This window comes from Olea europaea, chromosome 13 (genome assembly GCF_002742605.1).
Source record: "Olea europaea var. sylvestris chromosome 13, O_europaea_v1, whole genome shotgun sequence".
Classification (NCBI taxonomy): domain Eukaryota; kingdom Viridiplantae; phylum Streptophyta; class Magnoliopsida; order Lamiales; family Oleaceae; genus Olea; species Olea europaea.
Genome location: NC_036249.1, coordinates 8,477,516 through 8,499,848, shown reverse-complemented (window position 1 = coordinate 8,499,848; position 22,333 = coordinate 8,477,516). Strand labels below are relative to the sequence as shown.

The 22,333-nt window shown below is 35.4% G+C and overlaps 2 protein-coding genes across 6 annotated transcripts; both read right to left on the bottom strand.

Annotated features, from left to right (window-relative positions):
* Positions 1 to 581: 581 nt before the first annotated feature.
* LOC111407500 (ATP-dependent Clp protease proteolytic subunit-related protein 4, chloroplastic-like) lies at positions 582 to 9,695 on the bottom strand. Of its 5 annotated transcripts, none has more exons than XR_002705117.1 (8): positions 9,351 to 9,686; positions 3,537 to 3,740; positions 2,503 to 2,558; positions 1,847 to 1,973; positions 1,578 to 1,655; positions 1,201 to 1,314; positions 986 to 1,117; positions 582 to 917 (listed from the first exon to the last, which is right to left on the bottom strand). XR_002705117.1 is itself a non-coding variant. In XM_023037013.1 (7 exons), the coding sequence occupies exons 1-7, from the start codon at positions 9,573 to 9,575 to the stop codon at positions 1,046 to 1,048; spliced, it is 876 nt and encodes a 291-aa protein (XP_022892781.1). In that variant the 5' UTR covers positions 9,576 to 9,686; the 3' UTR covers positions 582 to 1,045. The 5 variants fall into 5 exon arrangements, 3 of the variants coding, with proteins under 3 accessions (XP_022892781.1, XP_022892782.1, XP_022892780.1); XR_002705118.1 differs by having other exon boundaries at positions 592 to 739; XM_023037013.1 differs by having other exon boundaries at positions 582 to 1,117.
* Positions 9,696 to 12,819: 3,124 nt separating this feature from the next.
* LOC111408404 (DNA repair endonuclease UVH1) lies at positions 12,820 to 21,660 on the bottom strand. The gene is made up of 10 exons (XM_023038170.1): positions 20,979 to 21,660; positions 20,469 to 20,773; positions 19,156 to 19,373; positions 18,805 to 18,881; positions 18,446 to 18,646; positions 16,504 to 16,788; positions 14,121 to 14,309; positions 13,789 to 14,049; positions 13,479 to 13,702; positions 12,820 to 13,296 (listed from the first exon to the last, which is right to left on the bottom strand). Exons 1-10 carry the CDS (start codon positions 21,540 to 21,542, stop codon positions 13,086 to 13,088), a joined length of 2,535 nt encoding a protein of 844 aa, XP_022893938.1. The 5' UTR covers positions 21,543 to 21,660; the 3' UTR covers positions 12,820 to 13,085.
* Positions 21,661 to 22,333: the final 673 nt, after the last annotated feature.

Genomic DNA, 22,333 nt, shown 5'->3' with positions numbered 1-22,333 from the left:
TCCAACACAATACTTGTCGAATAAGTTGATACACAATTTTTCAAAAAATAGTACTGACGCAACACATCGTCAACATGCTGATTAAATTTTTAGAAATCTTTATTTATATAGTATAAATTTAGTTCTATACTTATAAATTTTTCTTGTTGAAATATTTTAAATATTAGTACATATTGATTATTTATTAATAATTTTCAGTTAAAAATATATGATATTTTTAATAAAAGAAAAATGAAAAATGATCAAGCCAAGGTGTGTCAGTATTCAATACGTGTTCGACACGAACACCCTATCCTAGTTGAAGTGTCTGTACAAGATAGGTCTAATGTGTTGAATCACTCAAGTGTCACATCAGTAAATTTCCACCTCCCACGTGTCACAAGTTCTCCAAAAAGATAGAAGCAACTAATTGAGATAATGAGGTGCCCATGGAAAGAACCAGCAATTGGTGTTTCTAAAATTGGCAGATGCTCATTCAGTATTATATTGCCAGTGGAGGTTTAAAATATGGTGAATGAAACAAGTGAATGTACATTTAGAGTGCAAATGTTCACCAGAGGAGGCATCAGGAAACAATGAGAAACCAAAACATTGGCTTGAGAAGTAAAACATAAACTCAATTTAATCAAGTGTAATTGTTATTCAAATTATGGTACAAGAAAGATATGCTTAACTGCATTACTTGGAAACGTCATCCTCTTACAGCATGATGTCATGTACTGGGAAACACTAGGATTCACTGTAAATGAAAACGAGTGGAAATTTCAAATTTTAACAGTAATTTAAGGATATCAAGCTACGTTCACTCTACCAATTCAGTCAATCAAATTTAGTACAGCTGCTGTTATATTGACAGATGTAGACAACGGACGAGTTTGTGACAAGGGGAATAGCCATAGTGAAGAATTGCCCTAAACCTGTTGCATTAGATTATTTACCATTTGCAACTGGTTCAACATCAAATAATTTACACGATCATGATTACCAGGTAATGATCGTACCACCCCTATCGTTGCTTCTTGGATTGATAATAATTTTGTGTAATTTATATAAGTTGAGCTTTTTTCAGGTCAGTCAAAACCCCTCTATCTTCACTGCTCCTTTCGTTGTACAGAACCTTATCATTGGGAGAAAATGTAAGTTGCATGATGCCCTCAAAGCCAAAATAATATATGACATAGCTAAATAGAGGTACTTTACCTTGTCAATGATCCCATATTCAACTGCCTCGCTCGGACTAAAATATTTTGGACGCCTTATGTCTTCTTCAATCTGCTCAGGCGATTTTCCTATATGCTTCGAGTAAAGTTTAACCTTTGCAAATCAAGTATGAAAGGTCAATAAGCATAGGTTCAGCTGTTTGCCAAGGATATACATTGTTATCATTTTGCAATGCAACTTCCAATGGAAACGAGTGTGACGGATGATGACTCTTTCACATGCACGCAGGCATAAATACAGTTGGTCAAAAGCATGCAACAATGAGCACACAAAACAGACATTCTTTTCGATTTTCTGCAACAAGAAAACATGGGACTAAGCAGAGGGAAACAAAGACCCAAACGATTGTTCGTTACCAACTCAGCCTTCACATTTTTAACTTCTTTTCTCATAAGTTCAACATCTGATGCCTGACCTTGAAATCTTGCAATTGGCTGCAAATTACACGGCCTAATGGATATTAGTATAGAAATAACACTGAGCAAGGAAACAAAATCAAATTGTTGCAATACTAGGTTCGTTAGTGTGCCTTGAAGGATGGGGATTGATTAGAACCGAAGGCAGATTATCAATTCTCAAGAATTTAAAATCAGAAAGAAAAACATGCATTTTAGCTAACAAGAACCTGCTTAATCATGATTGTTGATGACGGCAAGGCAGAACGGTTGCCTTTTGCACCAGCAGCCAAAAGCAAGGCTGCTTCTCCCCAAGCATTTCCAACACACAGTGTGAAAATAGGTGGCTTGACATACCTTCATGCCCAGTTATTCATTAGATTGCAATGAATACAAGAAAGTGAATTTACACACTTGACACAACAATAGTTGAGCACATGGTTCAACATTTCCAAAATATGATTATTCTTTCATCATATATCTTGAAATGTTCAAGATAGCAAAAGTGATTCTGAAAAAAATTTAATGATTTTAAGCGAGATGAGATTTATATGACTTCATTGAAGGAAAGGGGAAAAATAACTTCACGAATCTGTCAAATGCCCATGACTGTATAATCTTAGTAAGCAAGATGATAGCTTTAGCTCAATCTACACTAACAAGTAAAACTAAATAAAACATAGCAAGTAGAAGACACAATCTTCCATCATTGCTCTATTTCAGAAATTTTAGTAAATGCACATTTTCACAAAACTGATTCGCAGATATTAATATTATCTTATGGTTGAACCATATTTTCAAAATGGCTACACAAAGATCAATCTTGCAGCAGCCTTTTATGCCACTGACAAAAATAAGGTACAAGAATGACAATAAGATTTATAACCTCATAACATCATAAATTGCAAAAGCCTCTGTCTCGTAGCCCAACTTCTCCCCACCCTGCAAAATTGTGAAAATTAAATAGAATGATGAATCAGTCATCCTGAAGTATGTTCATCATTTCATTTTGCAGAAGCTTCACATTAAAAGCTTACAAGAACAATTATTCATGAAATTTGAGAACTACGTGTTCCCTAGTGCAATGCACAGTAAAGGGAAAATGCCTTTACAAGCCAATTATGACAGCATTTTCTGAACCCAATATAAAATTAAAAAAATAGGATGGAGTTGAAACGGTTATACTTTTAACAACAAATTAGTCCAAGGCACTGCCATCTAAAATATGTATGCATCAATAACATGCAAATTTTGCAGAAGAGCCTCAATGCAGAAATTAAAAGGGCTGAGATTAGCCCAAATAAGAACTCTCCTGAATCTTCCACAAAATTCAAGTTCAGGGTAATAATTTCAAGTGCATGCCAATAATGCATTGGATTTGGGAAACAATTCCCCACTTTGGCTACGGTTTAAGGAACAGGATTCCTTCCACACACCCCTCAACCCAAGAAGAAGGGATAGGAAACCAACTAAAGGAAACATATCAAGTAGAATATGTATTATAGTTAACAAGGAAAAATATTCAATAGAACATAGATTTACATAAAAAATAAACCTACCAGCCTGTTTGCCACTATTAAACTCAAAATTTAAAAAAAAAAAATGGCAAGTAAAATTGATCATATTTATATATCTATCTATGCATGTAATTCTTTCTATTGGAAAGGGGAAATAAATTTCTGAGGCTGTATATCATCAGTCTTATAATCATCAAGTGGCAATTGAAGCGCAGATGTAACTCTGTTCGGGCATGATGTTAATCTTAATTACAAATCCTTATGCTGAAAAATTGAATTCTATCTTAAGCTGCTGAAGTTTTAAGCAATGATAAATTGGTAAACTCAACAATATGTCGTACCCTTTTCCACAAGATTTGAAGCATCTTTGTAGATTAGTCAGATAAGCATAATTAGGTCTAACCTTGGTTGTACCGGTGGAATTTATGTAAAGATAAATTGGCTTTTCCTCGTCTTCATACTGAAGGTAAAGAAACTCAGCGAGTATCAGTTCCGTGACAGATGGCACCAGAGACATGCCCAAGTAGACAATACGATTCTTATACAAGTAAGATGCTAAATCTGGAGGAGGTTGCTCCCAGGCACTTCCTCTTGAGAAAGGGATGACCTGTTAATAGAATTGTACCCCAACCAACATTCAAGATGCTAATGAGAATATTAGAAGCATATTCATTATAAGTATGTGGGATATACTATTTTTAGACTTCAATAACAGTCAAGAAAATCACCAAAACAAAATAGAGGACACAAACAACGACTAGAAGCATGGCCAGATCAACAATGATTAAAATGGTTTGTGGGGCATTTGGAGAAGAAAATTAAAAATAATGATTCAAACAATGTTTAATACGCTTATCAATAATTTTATTTTATCCATAATGAGATAGATTGAATTTAATGATATTATTTTACTAAGAGGAAAAAAATTGAGATGCTACTGTTTATTGAGTGCAATGAGTTAAACAAGTTACCAAAAAAGGACACAAACAGCAACAAGAAGCATCACCACATAGACAATTCGTATCTTACCCAGATAGCATATCATCATATTGAAAAATTAAACAAATGCACTTGTCATGGGCTAGTTGTTTGAGAAGAAAGTTCTATACACCTTAGAATGCAGATGAGAAATAAGATGATGGAAAGAGAATAATAAAAGAATTTACAATAATCTTATCAATAATTTTACCATACGAGCAAAATAAATAGATTGTAATGCATAAAAAAGTTTGATCAAAATTAATAGAGTAATGTGACTCGTTTTTCTGATCTTTGTGGATGAAGAATACGTATAAATTTGTAAATTCACAATAGATTCACAATAAAATCTCCAGTGAAGAATTTATAAATTCTTTGTAAGAACCAATTCCCCATCATTAAAAGCCAAAATTTCGACTTAGAGCCCTGCTCATTATTAAGAATTCACAGTCCACAGAAGGATAAGCCCAGCTCTATCACAAAGGAGTTCATCATTTCTTAAGTTGAACAAAATAAGAAGCTATGATGCACTGACACGAACACGTGTGTCTAATGGACATGCCGACACACGATTCTTTAAAAAAGTACGAAGATGACAAGTCGTCAAAACATTCATTAAATTCTTTAAAATTCTTCATTTATATAGAATAAAGTTAGTTTTATACGTGTTATTAATTTTTCTTTTCGAAATATTTTAAATATGAGACTATGAGTAATGAGTATCTATTTGTTATTTAATGATAATTGTGAGTTAAAAATATATTATACTTTTGATAAAGAATGAAAAATGAGTCTGCATTCGACACGATACAAACACATGAACGAACACAACACTTTAGTTGAAGTGTCTGTGCAACACAGATAAGGAGGGATCATTTCCTACAAATTGGTGTGGGTAAGTATGTTGTACTTACATAGCAAGCTCATGCAACTCCTTCACCCTCCAACTTCCAAATAACGTGAGAATCAAGTGTACACATGGAAAAGTTTATGTTTCTTCTTGAAATTTATCTATGACAACCAACATATACTCATACTTTTAATAAAAACACATATCATTGTTTCAATATATACTTTCCGATTGAAGCTCTAGAATAAGGGATTTCTTCAAATTGCCCTCTCTAGTGCTCTCATTCCTGCTGCAACTTCGTCCCCATGCTCTAGCGTCCAACATCTATTACCAGAGTTGGAAGTATGGAGACTATTCTCATTGAGGTTAGAGTTAGATTCTATACTCAAAAGAACTGTCGCTGATGGTTCAGATTATGAAATATAAGCTTTACTAATAAATGAGAAAATAACTATTGGGCTTTCATCAAACTGCAGTGGGATGCCGATCATATAAGTGGATTCAAAAGTAATTTTAAACATTTGAGTTCTAGTTTCAATTTGTTAACATTAATTTTCTTCTATTTTGAAGAAATTATGTTCTTGAAAACTTGGTTAACATCGTAACTTGGGCAAGTGGACACCAATATGAGACATTTTCATCCAGTGCCTGGAGTAATGTTTGCTTAACATTGCCCATAAATGTAAATGGAGGAATGAAGAATGGAAACCAGACAAAGCCTCCAAAAGCAGCCAGCCCTTTAGTTTCATAAATGAAAAATTAAATTTCTCGGAAAACTGCTGTCTCCAAATTAAAATTTTTTCAATTTTTGTTACATGCCTGATCAGTCCATTAACTTTTCCAAGTCCAACGTTTTCTTTCACCAAATACACTCTGTCTGCATGTGAAAAATGCTTACTACTTGCCCAAGATTTATGAAAAAAAAATCTGAAGGTACTCGAGTACCATGGTTTTCCCGTCCTGAAATCTAAGCCAACGTAAGGCACCATCACTACATGGCATACAAAGTACATAATATATTGGCCAGGTCTGAGCTAAATTAATGTCCTTCACAAGAGGAATGACTTTAATTAAGGATAAAATTCTTTGATATCATTCATATGCAGTGACAGTGAGGAATGCTCCCAAAGACTAAAACCGACATGCTGGACAGGATCTCAGAATTTTTCGTGGCTCCTTCTGAGGACAAGAAGAGGAATCACTAAGAGGCCAGCAAGAAAGTGAAAATTGAAAATTTTGGAGGCCTATAAATTAGAACAACCAGAGTTGCTCAGAAGGTTGCTGTAGCAAACTCCAAAGAGTAAAACTCTAGACTCCCAGAGGTACAAAGAAACACATGGTCAAAATGATTATGTGGTTAAAGATGGATCCTCATTTGGAGGTGTGGTGCTGGAAGTTGGGATATTATATGTGTTGGCGCCAGCTGGATTTGGATGGTAAAAATACTTTCCTTTGTTAGATACTGTATAGAACTTGGTCTATACTAGTTTTAAGAAGTTTAATCAAGTACCAATAACTTTTATCTTTGTGAGGCGAGGTGTACGCCTCAATGCACTTTGAGGCGTAAGCCTCAAGACAAACCAATAAAACGATTCAAAGTAATAAAAGAAAAGCTCATGATTAACCATAAACCATCTTTGAAAATTCATAATGAAATTGTTAACAAAATAAAAGTCTAACTCACAGACAAAAATAAATAGATTAACTAAGTAACAAATATTAAGTTCTCAAAATAGTAATCACAAAACAAAATCAAAAGATACTAATAGAAGTAGAAACAACTTAGGTATCTCTTATAACATTACTGCAGAAAGGATCTTTAAGGAAATCAATCAAATGATCAACATCATCATCACTATAGGTTTCTTCTCATTCTTTATCATCATCTTTCCACTAACAATCATGTATTCTCCTTCCCCTTTCCCTTCCATGTAAGCATAAAAAATAAATAAAGAAATAAATAAATAATTACCCGTTAAACAATCTAGAATACCAATAAATAACTTAAAAATCTAAGGCTGTTGAGTTTTATGCGCAATAATAAAAATATAAAATAGAGAAATCAACACAAGAATTTACGTGGTTCGACAGTGTGACTACGTCCACGAGAGCGAATCGGAGATAATTTCAATCAGTAGTAAAAAATAGGGTTATAACATATTATTTCTACTAACCCTATCTAAAAGATTTTAAAGCCCGTAAAAGAAAATACCCTATACCGTACCACGAGGGCGTTGCCCCCGCACAGCACCCCCAACCCATTTAGCATCCCTGACGACCAGACACTAAATTAAACCCGCGCAAGGCCTTGAACCCGCGCAAGGCCAATGCCTCCACTCTATATGAACCACATACATAACAAAAGCCAATAACAAAAACGTCCATAAAAAGACAAGACATAAGGGAGAATACCCACCTTAAGGCGTAAAGACTCGCAAATGGCCCTTAAGAAATAAGCTCCAAGGCATTTTATGGAAGCCTCACATGAGGCAGGATTCAATGCATAAGCCTTAAATATCCCTTTTACTAGTGAGTCTATAAAAAACTTCAATTTTTTATGACTTTAAAGCTACCATCCAAGCCATCTGATGTATTGAATCAAAGCCAAGCTCTCTCCCTTAACCCAACCACCACCATCATCTCCCAAATGTTGATGATAACTAGGTGCAAAATTCCTCCAAGGAGAAATAACCAAAAATTTAGAGCCATCATCCAGTATGAAGAACCATCAAAGTTAGCAGCATCCATTTTCGTTTGTTGACTTCTATTGATAGGATTATCATGAAAGACCTCCACTCCATCAAAAATTCATCCCAAATAATTTCAGTGACATTTGTAACCAAACAGAAAACTCTTAGCCATTAGTGAATTTTAGTTGCAATGTAGCCCAATTAGTGATGTCTCTCTTCAGGATTGTCAGAGCTCCTTGGATCTTTGCCTATGGTTGAAAGTTAACTACATTTTTTAAACAATAATCACTCTTGAGATAATTCTTAGAAGGTTCTTTTTCCTGTTTCTTTTTCCATTTGGACCATTTGGGAGAGGGTCTTAGGGATCAGTCTAGATGCCCCGAACAGGATGTACAGTACAGTCTAACCAATCCTAGCTTCCAAACCTATCCTAGTAGGGATGGGATTCTATAAAGAGTTCTATGTTATCTATAAGAAAAGAGAGAAGGCTTGGTAGGAGTGCAGTAATGGTTGTAGCAAACCAAGCCAGTATGGTACTAATGCTTTCTTCAGGAATAACATCAATTTTGAACCCTTAAGCTTAAAGCCAATCCTGATACCTCTGCTTCCTCTGAGGGAATGAGTCCCACTTAAAAATGTACATATTGAACCAAGCAAAGACAGGATATCTACAGGTTATATACTGACAGGGCAGCTAAGGATCAGTGAATTGAGAGTTTCACTGGATTATTTAATTGTTATGCCACCAACATTTCACCTTAGCATAGGTATTGAGGGGTGAATAGCAACTACAAATATCCTAAACATCACTTATTTTGAAGTTAAGAGAGATTTTCAGTCAGCTATATCACAATGTTATCACTCATCATCATTCTGTGCTGATCATGACTATGGAATACTCAAGCAGAAGTTTGGAGTCACAATCGAGCCATCTGTGAAGGGAAAACATGCACCTGATAGAAAATGCAGGGTTCCAAGAAGAATGGTTTAAACTTTAGATTAATGTCGGCCTGACTAATGAGAGTTCAAATAAGGTCTGATATCCAAGATTTTATGTGAACAGAGAGATCGGTAGAGAGAGAGAATGTAAAATAGATGTAAGTAGAAGTGGCCTAAACTAGGCTGCATAAAAGTCACAGCAAATACTATGCCAACAAAAGTTGCAAACAAATGGCTGCAAGGTTTTTTTGTTATAGACCAATGAAGATTCCAATGGCAAGTTGAGCAGATCCATTCTACATTTTATTTAAGTGAACAGTAAAAGTACCACCACCGAGAGCTTGAACTTCGTGATAAAAGACAGATGTTTCAAAATTATCACAGAAAATGACAACAAAAGTCGGAATATGCATGTATCAAATTTACTACAAATATCTGATGCCAATATTTTTTACATTCATTTGGTACAAATACATCAAAATACTCCTTTAATGACTTTTGAGATACTTTTTGATTAGTAAAATTAGAAACATGTCATATCAACAACAGAATGAAATCAAAACCGATACCTAGTTAAGCAAAAAAGCCATTCTTTTTTTTTTTTTCAGCTCTAAATGACGCCATCACATATGGTATGTACAAAAATATACACCATTCCATATACCCAACAAAACTGAAGAACAGAAAAGCATAGTCCTCAAGCTCAACTGATAGCAAAAACCCACATATAAAAAAACACGTGTAAGCGGAGAAAGTGTACCATAGTGACGACACCGCGTTTGGCGCGAGAGGTGGAGGAATAAGGATTGAGGGAGATGGGTCGGATTTTATGACCCGAAAAGTTCCCCAATACGCTGCCACCCACGAAAGGAGAAAGAAAGCTGGTGGATAAAGAGGCTCCTACAGAGGAAGGAGCAGATAGAATCGGGTTCGGACACGGGGAGGCCAACCTAATTCGGGTCGTTGGAAGGAAGTGAGAAGCCATTGTTGCCACTGACAAAGTAATAATAGCTCGGAGGAGGGAAGATTGGCTTCAGTGGAGGCTTTGGAGGATTCCAAGGTGGTTTGAGATGGATACAAGAATGGGTCGGGTGGTGTCGGGTGGTTTACATCTTGACCGGAATTGCCTCCCAGCAGTGACCGAGTTGGTGGAGTAGGTGAGCACAGAAACAGAAACTTTTGATCACAAGTTCAATTTTTTTTATCAATACTTTCTCAATCGAGCCTGTCGCACAAGACTTGTTCAGTACGATTTACCTGACTGACGTAGTTTGCAGGCTATTGCGTCAAGATTTACCCAATGTGCACCTGAAGAGTACTGACTGCGGATGCCCCCGTCATCAAATATATATAGTGGGTCGGGTTGTTTACATCTTGATCGGAATTATAAATTTGTGCCCTGTAGGGCTGGATAAAACTCTCAAACCGAATCAATCCTAATCTAATGATTCTTCTCAAGTTAAATACCCGAACGGGTATTTGAATTAAGAACCGACAGATATGATTCGATCTCAGTTCTAGGTCAAGACCCGAAGAACCAAATAAGAACCGAATCTCCGTAATTTTTTTAATTAATTTATTTTAAAAATTATTTTATTTTTTCTAAATAAATTTGTTAATTAGTTAATTTAGTTCAAACGACAAAATATGATTTTCTTATTTCTAATTTTCAATTCAAAATCAACTTAATCAAATTGACCTCAATTTTATCAAAATCTGTTATTCTACTGTAGTGTCGTTTCTACCGAAAAAAATCGAATTAAAACTCTACAACATCTCTTTTAATTATTTTGAGCTCGTTATCTCTCTTTCTGTGAAATTTATGAAGAATTCAGCAAAGAGAGACGTAAAACACATAAGATTGAATTACGTTATTTTGTAAGAGTTAAAATTGAATATATCATTAATTAAATTAACATAACTTTGTATATATTAAAAAATTTAATTATAATACGGAACCGAACCCGAACGGTTCCGTAATTAAATTTGGACCCAACGATTCCACTTACTAAATACCCGAAAATTTCGGATTAGTTCGGTTCTCGTTAGAACCGAACCGGATCATGTCCAGCCCTAGTACTCTGGCTTTTCTTTTCTTTTCTTTTTCTTTTAAAGTAAAAAATGGAAATTTACTGAAGTTCGGGTTAGAGAGAAAAATATATCTCACCTATAAGTGAAGAAGATAAAAATAACGGTTGGAATAGTAAAATAACGGTCAAAAATTGGTTTTTTTTAGGCAAATAATTGCTACCAAACGGGGATATAAAATGCTCTCTATTTTAAATAGATAATACTTAAAATTATACTCAAACAAACTCTTTAAATTAACATTTTAACCATTGTTTGGTAGAGATTAAACTCTATATTTTAATTTAAATCAAAATCAACAATTACTTTAATTACATATTTCATGTGATTCACAACTTTTCAACCATACATTTTTCTACTTTTATCGAAATTTACTAAATTTTGATTTTAATCTCCATCAGATAATTTAGAAAATGAATTTGGCTCTTTCCAAATTTGAAGAGTCAAATATAGGGTTTGACATGAGTTGGGATGGGTACATTTTTTTATCAAAACCAAACCATGTTCAACATGATCGATTTGATCTAAAAGCAAACAAATTCAACTCAATTATTGGTTTAAACCAAACACAATCCAAACCGATTAATCTTGGATAGGTTTGGGTTTGGGTCCATTCAAGTTCGATTTGGTTATTTTTTGTTGAAGTTGGAAAATTTTTTAATATAAAGAATTTTTTTTTTTAAATAATGTATAAATAAGTTTGAAATTATTGAGCATTTTTTTTTTTAACAATCTTTTTGGGAATCATTCATTTCATGATCCAATCCTTAATTTTTAGTTTATCGTTAAACAACTTTGCAATTATACATAGTATTAATATTGGCCGGCCTATGTACAAAAAAATGACAGTTTTACATTCTAAAATTTTCTCTTTATCTTCACTATTGCGTTCATTTAGATTTTTCATTTTGGGTATTAATTTTTTAACTCATTGGGTTGGGCTGGATGGGTTTTAATTCATAACCCATCCAACCCAACTTGACCTCAAATTTGACAATCCAACCAAATTGAATTTAAAAACTAACCTAAATCGGTCGAATTGGATAGTGTTGGTCGATTTGAGCAGTATGGGTTAGTATTTATCAAACTCTAGCCAAATTTATTCTCTATTATTAAATGCATTCAAAATATTTCAATTTTCAATTGAGGAAAATAATATGATAATTTGGAGGGGGTTAGTGAAAAATAAAAGATAGAAAAATAATAAATATTTCTTGAGAATAGTAAAATTAAGTGTTAAATATAAAGAGTCTTTTGAAATACTAAAAAAAAAAAAAATGTACTCTTTAAATTTATAGATGCTCTCTAAATTATAAAATATACTCTTTAAAAATAAAGAATCATGTGATCATTTAACATAATATTTGATGAAAATTGTTCATTAGGACTAGCTAGAGACCTATTTCAATAGGATGAGGATGAGTTTGCTCCCTTTCTTTTAGTTGAGGATCAACTTGCTAATATTTCAATGGAGTTCAATACAAATACTGAAACTTCATTTTAAAATAGAAATTTAAAAAAAAAATGTGTATTGAAAGCGTGCTCAAAACAACTTATACGCAATGATACAATTCGCCTATCTCTCTGTGCAGCCAAACAAACAACAAAGTAATCATGAAACTATCGGTAGACAATGACCTAATCAAATCAAAATATGTTCATCGCTATGTTACGAACACAATAAGCTCTATCTCCCAAAGCGAAACCGAGGACATATGGCCGAAGATCGTACTATTGAATAAAAGCAAGGGTGAGCCAAGAAGTTCAGAGTGGGAGTAGATCAGTTGAGCTACAAGCTTTGCGTGGTCTACGATCAGACAGCTCAATCCCTTGTTTCTTGCTTTCGAGCCCAAGCCTACGTTTGCTTGCTAAGCTTGAGCGCATTAATATCTCCTCAATACGAAAGTCACAGTTGAATGGTAGCTCAGCATTGTTACATTAGGCAAGTAAAAAATGCTAGTTTATATATAATCATGTACCGTTTGTTTTACATACTAGTGGCCTGAAATATGCCGATTGATTTTTGGTCATTGGATACCACAGCCACATTGGCAGGATGCCGGTTGTAGCAAAGATACATGACCATTTAGGTGCTAACATGCAATGAAACAAAAGAACCTTGCAGAGAAACTTGGTCCAAATGAGAGAAAAATCATTTTATTACCATGTATGGGCGGTGAATTGGCGAGTATACCAATAAAATTACACTGAAGAAACTACAGACTACACAGAGCTCCAAGTTGGAGCTTAAAAATACAATAAAGAAGCAAATTGAAGATTACAAGTCATCTACCAAATGGCATAGGCAGAGACATTTATTCCGGTTCGACAAACATTTAAGGACAAGCTAAGGGGTAAATTATGGGAGTCGTTGGATGAGCAAAGTGAACTCACTCTGTCCCAAAGCCTAAAGCAAGGTTGGATACTTGGCATCAAGAAAGTCTCTCAAGGTTTTTGCAGCTTTAAGACCCCCCATTACTTCTGCCAGCCTCTCAACTGGAAGGAGGGCAAGTTCGGCCAAGCTTTTACACTCTTCCATAATCGACCTGTAGTTCGAATCTGTCACACCTGGCAGCCGCCTTAGAAACTCCACAGCAGACGTGTTGAAATTTTCCGCTCTACATGGAAAAAGTTAGCCGAGTGTCAAAATTAACCTTCCAAACACACCTTCGCTGTTAATTCTCTAACAATACATAATAACCAGTTGGGTCTTGAAATTTATTAACCTCTTTATTTGGGTTTTGGCTATCAAAGGAATAACATATTCATACCAGGATTATGAGAGCAGGATATAGATTACCTAACATCATTTTCAACAATACCCTCTTCTGATGGGACACCAACTCTAATTGCCCTTGCCTCATCGGGTTCATCTTGGTTTGCTTTAAGAGTAGTGAAAATTTCTGCAGTAGCGTGCAAGCTCCGAGACCAGAGAATGCGCAGACGAGGAAAATGGAGAACCAGCAAGGATAGTTTGGATATTATGCTATTTGGTGAAACATCATCCCCAATATCGCTTGCGGACTGCATGGATATTAAGTGGCTCAATTGAGGAAAATATTAAAATGCACTTCCTAGCAATAAAAGTAAATTCAGGTATTACATCGTACCAGGAATGAAAAGCTTTTATCTTGTGAGAACTCGATAAGGAGAACTGGTATCCGATAATAGCGTGACATCATTTCTACTTGGTGGTATAGACGACCAGATGAAAAACTGCCAAAAAGATCTTGTATACTCTTCCGTTCTACACATATCAATGGGGAAAGTATGTAATCTCCAACTTCCAAGGTAACTGGTATGATGCGCATACCTTTCTGGTGCAGTACATTTGGAAGGCTGCTCATAAACTCCCTCATGTCCACTATGACCTGGACAAAGTACCAATATTACTAATCTTTATCTATTTGGATTACTATCTATTGCAAAAGCATTCAAATACCTGCATTTCTTTTTCTGCTTCCTTCTTTCCACCTGCTTTTCTGGTAATCAAATTTTGAGCAGTTGTGGATTGTGGTTCAAGGGAAGAATTTACTTCTGGCAAGTGTGCATCCTGATAGTTGTCCAAGCGATAACAATAAATCACAGAATCATAGAAATAAGTTAGGAATTCAGAAAGAATTTCACATTTGCATTAACCATGCAACAGAAACTTCAAACATTTCATATCAGTCAGAAATACAGAATTCTGCTCCAGTACCACAAAATAACTGGGCAGCTCAGTAGAATTCCATTTAGCCAAGCAGCATGAAATTCACTTTCCAAAATCCAGTGATGCGCCAAAATTTCAGAACTTATGTGAAACAGGAAAATTGTAGGAAACATCAATATTGCAATGAGCATCTGCCTATACACATCACTATACTTTCCCTAATAGGTACCATATCTATGATATTGAAATACTTAGTCCTATTATGACTTGTAGGGAAAAGCTAAAGATAACCTAGAATTCAAACAATTGCATGATAAAATAGAACTACACTCCAAATTTTTTAGAGTAATTCCATTTCTTTAGATAGACTGTCAGAGTAATTACAGTACACTAGCATTTGCTATTTAACCAAGAATCAACCATACTGAAAAATCAGTTTTATCTTCTTAGCAAGTCAGCTAGAAATTCATTCATTTATATCCTATGCAATACCGTCACTTTGTTAGACTTCTGTAAAGTCTTCCAACATGAAAGACACAGATAATATTTCCCCCGTTTGAACTCAAAGAACATGGAGAAAGACCACCTTTCACAATCACCACCGTAGGCAGTGATTGGTCAGTAAAGCTCGTCCCAAATTCACTTTGTAAGTTGTCTTAATCAACACACACACACACACACACACACACACATTGTTAGACTTCTGTAAAGTCTTCCAACATGAAAGACACAGATAATATTTCCCCCGTTTGAACTCAAAGAACATGGAGAAAGACCACCTTTCACAATCACCACCGTAGGCAGTGATTGGTCAGTAAAGCTCGTCCCAAATTCACTTTGTAAGTTGTCTTAATCAACACACACACACACACACAAAAAAAACTAGATTCTTATTCCAAGCAGGAACTTCTGACCATGTACATTGTCTTAACCAACTTCTTTTGAAAGTAACGACTGCAGTTTTCAACCCCGCAATTTATATGTTAAGGCATTTGAGTATCTCAAGTTTAGAGGTTGGGGCACACCAGTTCGTTTTGGTGGAAGGATTCCATTTGATAAAGGATAAAACACGAGGCTTTTCGAAATTACATGCAATTATATCAGCCTTAAAACCTTTTTGATTTGGAAGTATGGATAGTCATCACCACCTAGCTTGATTTTATGGTTTGTGATTGAAGGAAATGATTCCATGGGTCAAATGATCCCTTCTTCATCATTAAACATTGCAGCCATGTATTGTCACTTAGGACTACAGAATAGAAGGCAATATTAAGTTTCATATTTAAAGAAATTACACTTTTTTATCACTTAACAACGAGTGAATTCGTCAAAGACAATAAAATAGCAGTTAAATGATGTTCAATCACAGATATTCGGTCCATGAGATCAACTTTAGAAGGAATACTTCAGCAGAAGTGTTCTTCTAGAAACTTAGTCGATAGATTAACCAACTCAGAGGGTGCACACAAAGCATAAAAAAGCACTACAGTGGGAGGTCAATTATCTAACTTTGCTTATAAATAATGTAAAGACATCTTTCTTATAGTGTAAAAAGCAGCAAAGGCAAGTGGTAAGCTAAAAGAACAAGTCCAAAGTATGTCATCTAAAGATTCTAAACAACGAACAGTACAGGATAGAGTTGCTTTTTCAACCTATGTATAAATTTCCCTTCCTCAATATCATTTCAGGGACAAAGACTGAGGAATAAATAAAGCAATATAAATAAAAAAAATAGAACGAGTAGAATGGTTAGAAGAATCAGTATTTCTATCAATTGCTAACTCAACAGAATGATAATGGTTTTTATAAGGAAAAATTGCAGCAGCGGTTCTAACCTTTTCAATTTTTGTAGATTTTACTCCTACCTTGATTTTGTGCCAGCCAAGGTCTATAACCTTTCATAAATAAACAGTTGGAGTCAAACATCCATTTGACTATTAGTTGACAAAAAAAGTCAAAATTTGATTATTTTTTACCAAACTAAGAAGGGGTAAAATAGTAAGTTTAACATTATCACATTAAATAAATAAATAAATAATCAAAGGAAAAAATGGTTTTTTCTTCACCCCCAACCTATCCCCCATAGCTGAAAATCAGCCACCAACACCGGCCAGCACTACCTAAGATTATTTTCTTCTCCAAAACCCACATATGCCCACCCTCATATGCCAACCAAAATCAAACCACTGCCACCAAATCCACAACCACCTCCACCTCCGTTGCCACCTTCTCCATTGCCAAATGGAACCCAAATAAAAATAAAATCAATGAATCTGCAAAAATCAGCCTCCCCACAGCTGGCACCACTGCCTAAACCGTAAGATCCACACATAACTGAGGAGCCCTCATTCCCCTCTACACATCCCATCCAACCACCTCCCCTAACTCTACCAGATGTCGTCAGAATAACAACCAAAATCCCCCAAATTGCAAACTCAAAAATTGCTGACAACTCATCCTCCATTCACACCCACCGTTGCGTATCATCACAGGTCAACTCCCACGATCTAGGTGTTCAATCTAATGATGGCATTTCAACAAAAAAAGGGAACAAAAAATCGATACAGCTTCTAGGATTTCAAATTCTGATCTTTGGGTGAGGGTGGGATTTGATTTCTGGCTTCTTACTGACAGTGGTGGGTGAGTGGCAAGTGTTGGTGATTTTTCTTGGTTTGATTTTCAAGTGTGAGGGTGACTTTTCTAGGTTGGATTTTCGAATGTGCAGTAGGCTGGAAGGTGGCAATGGAGGGTGTCGACACTGGTAGTGTGTGGTGGCGAGTGGGAGTTGTGGTGGCGGTGTAGGTCAAAGGTGGCAGTGACAACGGTGGCGGTGGTGACGGTTTCCGGTAGGTCTCGTCGGAGAAGAAGAGACCTCATCAAATTTTGATTTGGGGAGTGGAGTGGGATGGGGTTGGGTGGGGTGGAGTGGAGTGGGGTTATATATTTAGTTTTATTTTTGGTGTTCTTTAATTTAATTTTTTAACTTATTTAATATGAAGAAAATGTAAAGTACCCTTTTGTCCTTTTTAATTTAGTCAAAATTAATCAAATTTTGACTTTCTTGGTCAACTAATGGTCAAATGGATGCATTTGAACTCCAGCTGCATATTTATGAAAGTTTAGGGGGCCTTCGTCGGCACAAAATTAAATTTAGGGCAAATTCTGCAAAAATTGAAAAGGTTAGGGACCGTTGCTGCAATTTTTCCTTTTTATAATATTAAAGTTATCGTCAAATCAACTTGAACTGATTCAAGAATTATTTTCATTACTTAAAAATGCACATAATCTTGTTCTCCTGGGAATTATTTTAATAACTAGGTATTGTATTCTTCAAAATCGCAACTTTAAATTCAAAATGTATCGTTAGCCACAATATCAAGGTATAAATTCATTCTTGGGCATATAACAGAAGCACCAAATAGATCAATTGGAAAAGGAATAAACTTAACAATATAGATATTGAAGTTACAAAGTTTCTCTCTTGAGATTTAACGCAAATTTGATTTTTGGGAGAAGTGAACTATCAGGACCCTTAGTGCTAACATTTCTACAATTTTGGAAGCTAAATCAAGAGGATAATGATGGGCTTTGAAAGATCTATAGTAGTTATTGGATAAAAATAGACTTCAATAGTCAAGGTGAACAAGAAAAAACATTGTGCTGTTCTTGTTAGAGTGCAGAAGCCCAACACAGAATTTTCAGTTTCTTTTTAATTTTGAATCGTTTGAAGTGATGGGGTTAGGCGTTAGGAACTCAAATAAATAACTCTCAACAAATTAGAGAACAAATAAGAATGTGAAAAATAAAACTACGAATCACACTTAAAATTCATTGGTATTTTTATGGTTTACTTGCAAAATAATCAGAATTAAGCTTCAAACCTCAAAGTGGCGTAGCATTTGAGGCCCCAACCCATATTCGACAATTGTGCCAATGTTTAAATTTCAGATTTTCCCAAACCACGAGGATGGTAAATTACAGCGAAACCAGATTTGAAGTTTTCACACATTAAACAAAAATTTAAGGCTTTAAGAGCTTCTAAAAAGTGGTAGAATCAACAGAAGCAGGTCTACATCATCATTCATGACAAAACCCAAAATCGCAATCAAGGCCTAGAAAAATGCACAGAAACAGCTGAGAGTTTTAGAAACCTTTTGGGTGCCCTTCGTGATGCAATCCTCAAGCTGCATGCATGAGCGTTCATCTTTGCAAGCTACTAGAACCATTCCATTGTATTCTGTCTCCCCTTCATGTATTAGTTCTTCCCTTGAAGACACTTGCTTCTCTCTTTCCTCTTGTATCTCTTCAAGAATCTCCTGAAAAAATGGTCCCCACACATAATTCTCTTCATTAAAAATATCCAATATCATTGGCATTTAGCAATAGCTAAAATCATTTGGCGTACAAAATATCCTTACAATCAATTAAACCATGTATAATAACCAAAAAGAAAAAATGGAACTCACTCACTCACACGCAACACCTTCCACTTTGGAGGCTCCTCCAAGACTTCCTCCAAAACTAACCCACTATTTGCCCTTGCAGAGGAATCTACATATCCACATGAAATAATAGAAACTTAAGATGATAGTTCTCATGAAAAAAAAATATACCAAATGCTTAATGTACCTTCTTTCCCTGCTATGCTTTTTCATACATAAAACTAATAAACTGCACAGTTTTAACAAGTTGAGTTTCATTTCATGGGAAAAGGACAGGCAGGATAAACCTCTAAATGCATTTCCAACAAAATCAATCGGGAAACATAAGACATCCAGTGAAATACAAGAGAAGTTACCAGTATAAAAGGAAAAAGGGAACTTACCATCCTCGCTCTTGTTTTTTTCTAGTTTTCTCTTCTTGGTGGATAGTGTCTTACTTGGGACTAAGGATTTTCCACCATCTGACCTACCAAAATGATAAACCCTTTTCTTTGCGTACTCGAAAATCTTGTAACTAGACTCAGAGAAGATCCAAACAGATCGAAAACTCTCTGAGGCTCTCAGCGAGTCCAGATACTTCAAGTAAGTCACCGCATCATACCTATCAATGCAGATCCATGTAAAAGTCCACATTCCAAACTAAAATATAGATAAAAGGAACTAAATGATCAAATAAATCATCAATACCAAGGAAGATGCAGCAGTGACCAATGTACAAGGGCAATACACAATCTCTTACACTTAGTTATCTACATCAATGATAGCATAATAAAACAATTTCATTCTTAAAAGACGATAAATTTCTCAAATGAATCAATAATATCGCTAGCTTTGCGTTATATTATCTATCAAGTCTAAGTAAAACGCCAAATTGCTCAGAGCAAATCGTTTCATGTCCATTAGACAACTTTACACTGCTAAATCCAAACAATAACAACATGTTCATAAACAAAGAATTGAGTTTTAATGGAATCTTTTAAAGTGAATGGATTTGGGCAGGTTAAATGTCAGTTATTCAACACATTTAACGATTTTATGATGAATTGATCAGCATATCTGTAAGTTCAAATTTTACTCAACATAGCAAGTGCTTTAGTAAGAAAGGTTAGATTTTATCTTTCTTCTCATGTAGATAAAGCCACGTCATTTTCAAACTCTTGTTCAGTTCAACAATTTTAGTTACTCATCAAGCAGAACAAGGTTTACATCACATCATTGCCGATGACCTCCAGCAGCCTAATGGTATCACCAAATCTCCACATCTTCTAAGATCATTACTCTCATTCTTCTTAAGAAGTGCCACTCAGAAACACTGAAAGAAGTGAATTTCAATTTACAGCGGCATTTTTCAATTGAAGCGAAAAAAGAAACCCCCCCCCTTTCTTTCTCTCTCCATATCGGAATCTGAGGTATAAACTTGCAAAATTTGAACTGTTAGTGGAAATCATTTTTAATCCGGTAGCAAATTAGTATTTCGATCATTTTGGAATCACATTGTTAGCAATTGTAATGAAACCAAACCCTAAAGACCAATGAAATTCATATCTTTAACCAGACCCGTAGAATTGAAAGGCAGAAATTCATGCCAATTGTACAACTTTAACAAAGCCTTATCTTGTATCACTTAGTATTTTAATTCTTCTTATCTTCCTATTGCCAATGAAATGTTAGAAAGTTAAAGTCAAAGATACATTACCTGGCGAGGTAATCCAACAACTTCCTCAGTGTCTTCAAATCGGAAACAAGCTGTTTTGTCTTCTTCCCCAATGTATGCCAAATAGGATCCAACTGCCTCCTTACTATCTCATCGAACGACTTGAACAATCCATTCTCAACAGTCAAATCCTCGACATCAACCTTGTTCGTCTTCCTCATTTCCTTTAAACAAGCATCCATTACCTCAATCACCGCTTTCTGAATCCCAATCATGTAGGGTGACATTGGCACCCGAATATCAACCACCTCCGGCGGGTCCCTCTCCAAATCCTGTGAAACATGTACCTAAAATAACAAAAAAATAGGGATCAACAAAACGAAAATTTGCCGCAATGCTTCGTGTGATGGCATAACAGGTAGAGGTTTTATGCTACCCAATTTCCAGTGGGACGACATAGCAGGTAAAGGTTTCATGTTGAAAGATCGTACTTTGTACTGGGAAAAAAAAACAAGAATTGTATACTCAAAACTTCATTCAAAATCATAATACCTGAAACCTAGGCCAAAGGTGGAGTTTCCTGAGGAAAAGGCACTTGAGTGTCCTTTCAGCTTTAGCAAAGCCCGAGACCATTGCGTGGGGCCGGTCGGAAAAGGCTCGAACGTAGAGAGACCGATTAGAAGACCTCAAAATCCTCACGATGAATGCCTCAGTAGAAGTATCAGAAAGTGAATGCGCATTAAGAAGAATAATTCCGGCAACAGCAGTAGTCGGTAGGCGGTGGGTGAGTAAGTCGACAATTAATATCCGGGCGGTGATAAAGAAGATTCCACCAGAGCCGTAGAGGGAGAGGCGCTGCGGAGCCGGAAGATCGAAGGTGATTTCAGAGGTCGAAATCGGCGTTTCGAGATTCAGGGTGTCTTGGTAATTGCGGAGAATAGAGGATTTTTGGGAAGGAGAAGCGGAGAGGATGAGAAGGGAGCCTTGAGAGGGATCGTGAAGGTGGAGAAGATAGGATATTAGTTTAAAGAGGCCGAGGCCGCCGGAGAGGATTACAAGACCGCCGCTAGAGTCCTCCAGGAGGTCTCCGATTATCTGTTCGTAGAATTTTAACATTGGTGGCGGTGGGGTGGAAGCGGCGGCTGCGGTTGTGGTCTGGTTTGGGGTTTGGTTTGTTCAGTTGATGAGCATTGTGGTGGGCGGGAATGCGGTGTGGGTTTGACCCGTCCGCTTCAACGTCGCTGGCCCTTTCATTAATAGATCACTTTTTTTTTTCCCTTTTTTTCCCATTTCTTTCTTTTTTATGTTTTTATTCATTATAAGCACGTCTGAAAATTGATTATAAAATGTTTAATTATAAACTGGTAAAAATTAGTAATAAATAAAGATTTTATAGGTTTCCAACCATTCACATGTATTTATTAAGCAAACTTTTCAAATTAGGCCACGATCGATATGCCTCCATTTTTCATGAAAAATGAAAATTAAATTCAATTTCTCACTTTTTGACATGTTCAATAGTAGAAATTTTTCATGGAAAACATTTTCCATAAACCCATGCCACATAAGCATTTTCTTGCTTTTTGATGAAAAAGCAATTCCCACCAAAATCGTGGGAATTGCAATTCCAGCTTTTTCCCTTTTTTCTGTTTCTTTTTTATTATTTGCAATTGAAACAAATTTTAGGAATAATTGTAAAATATGATATTCCTTACATTAACAATTTTCATGTAAAACAAATCAAACGAACACCAAAAGATAGATAATTTTCATGATTTTTTTTATTTTTTTGTTGGCAATGGAAACAAATTTCATTCCCAATATCAATAAAATATATCCCTTTAATTGACAATTTTCATATAAAACAAAGTCAAACGAACATCAAAAAACACTTTTATTTTAATATT

What these genes read in the sequence shown, in the direction of transcription:
- LOC111407500 (XM_023037012.1), bottom strand. Translation starts at nt 9,575, where the DNA reads ATGGCTTCTCACTTCCTTCCAACGACCCGAATTAGGTTGGCCTCCCCG. An exon ending in ATTCCACCGGTACAACCAAG is followed by an intron (nt 2,559 to 3,536) that starts GTTAGACCTAAT and finishes ACAATTTTGCAG; the next exon opens with GGTGGGGAGAAGTTGGGCTA. An exon ending in GCAATTTATGATGTTATGAG is followed by an intron (nt 1,974 to 2,502) that starts GTTATAAATCTT and finishes CTGGGCATGAAG; the next exon opens with GTATGTCAAGCCACCTATTT.
- LOC111408404 (XM_023038170.1), bottom strand. Translation starts at nt 21,542, where the DNA reads ATGTTAAAATTCTACGAACAGATAATCGGAGACCTCCTGGAGGACTCT. An exon ending in TTGTTGGATTACCTCGCCAG is followed by an intron (nt 19,374 to 20,468) that starts GTAATGTATCTT and finishes CTGCATTGATAG; the next exon opens with GTATGATGCGGTGACTTACT. An exon ending in CAAAGTGGAAGGTGTTGCGT is followed by an intron (nt 18,647 to 18,804) that starts GTGAGTGAGTGA and finishes CCATTTTTTCAG; the next exon opens with GAGATTCTTGAAGAGATACA.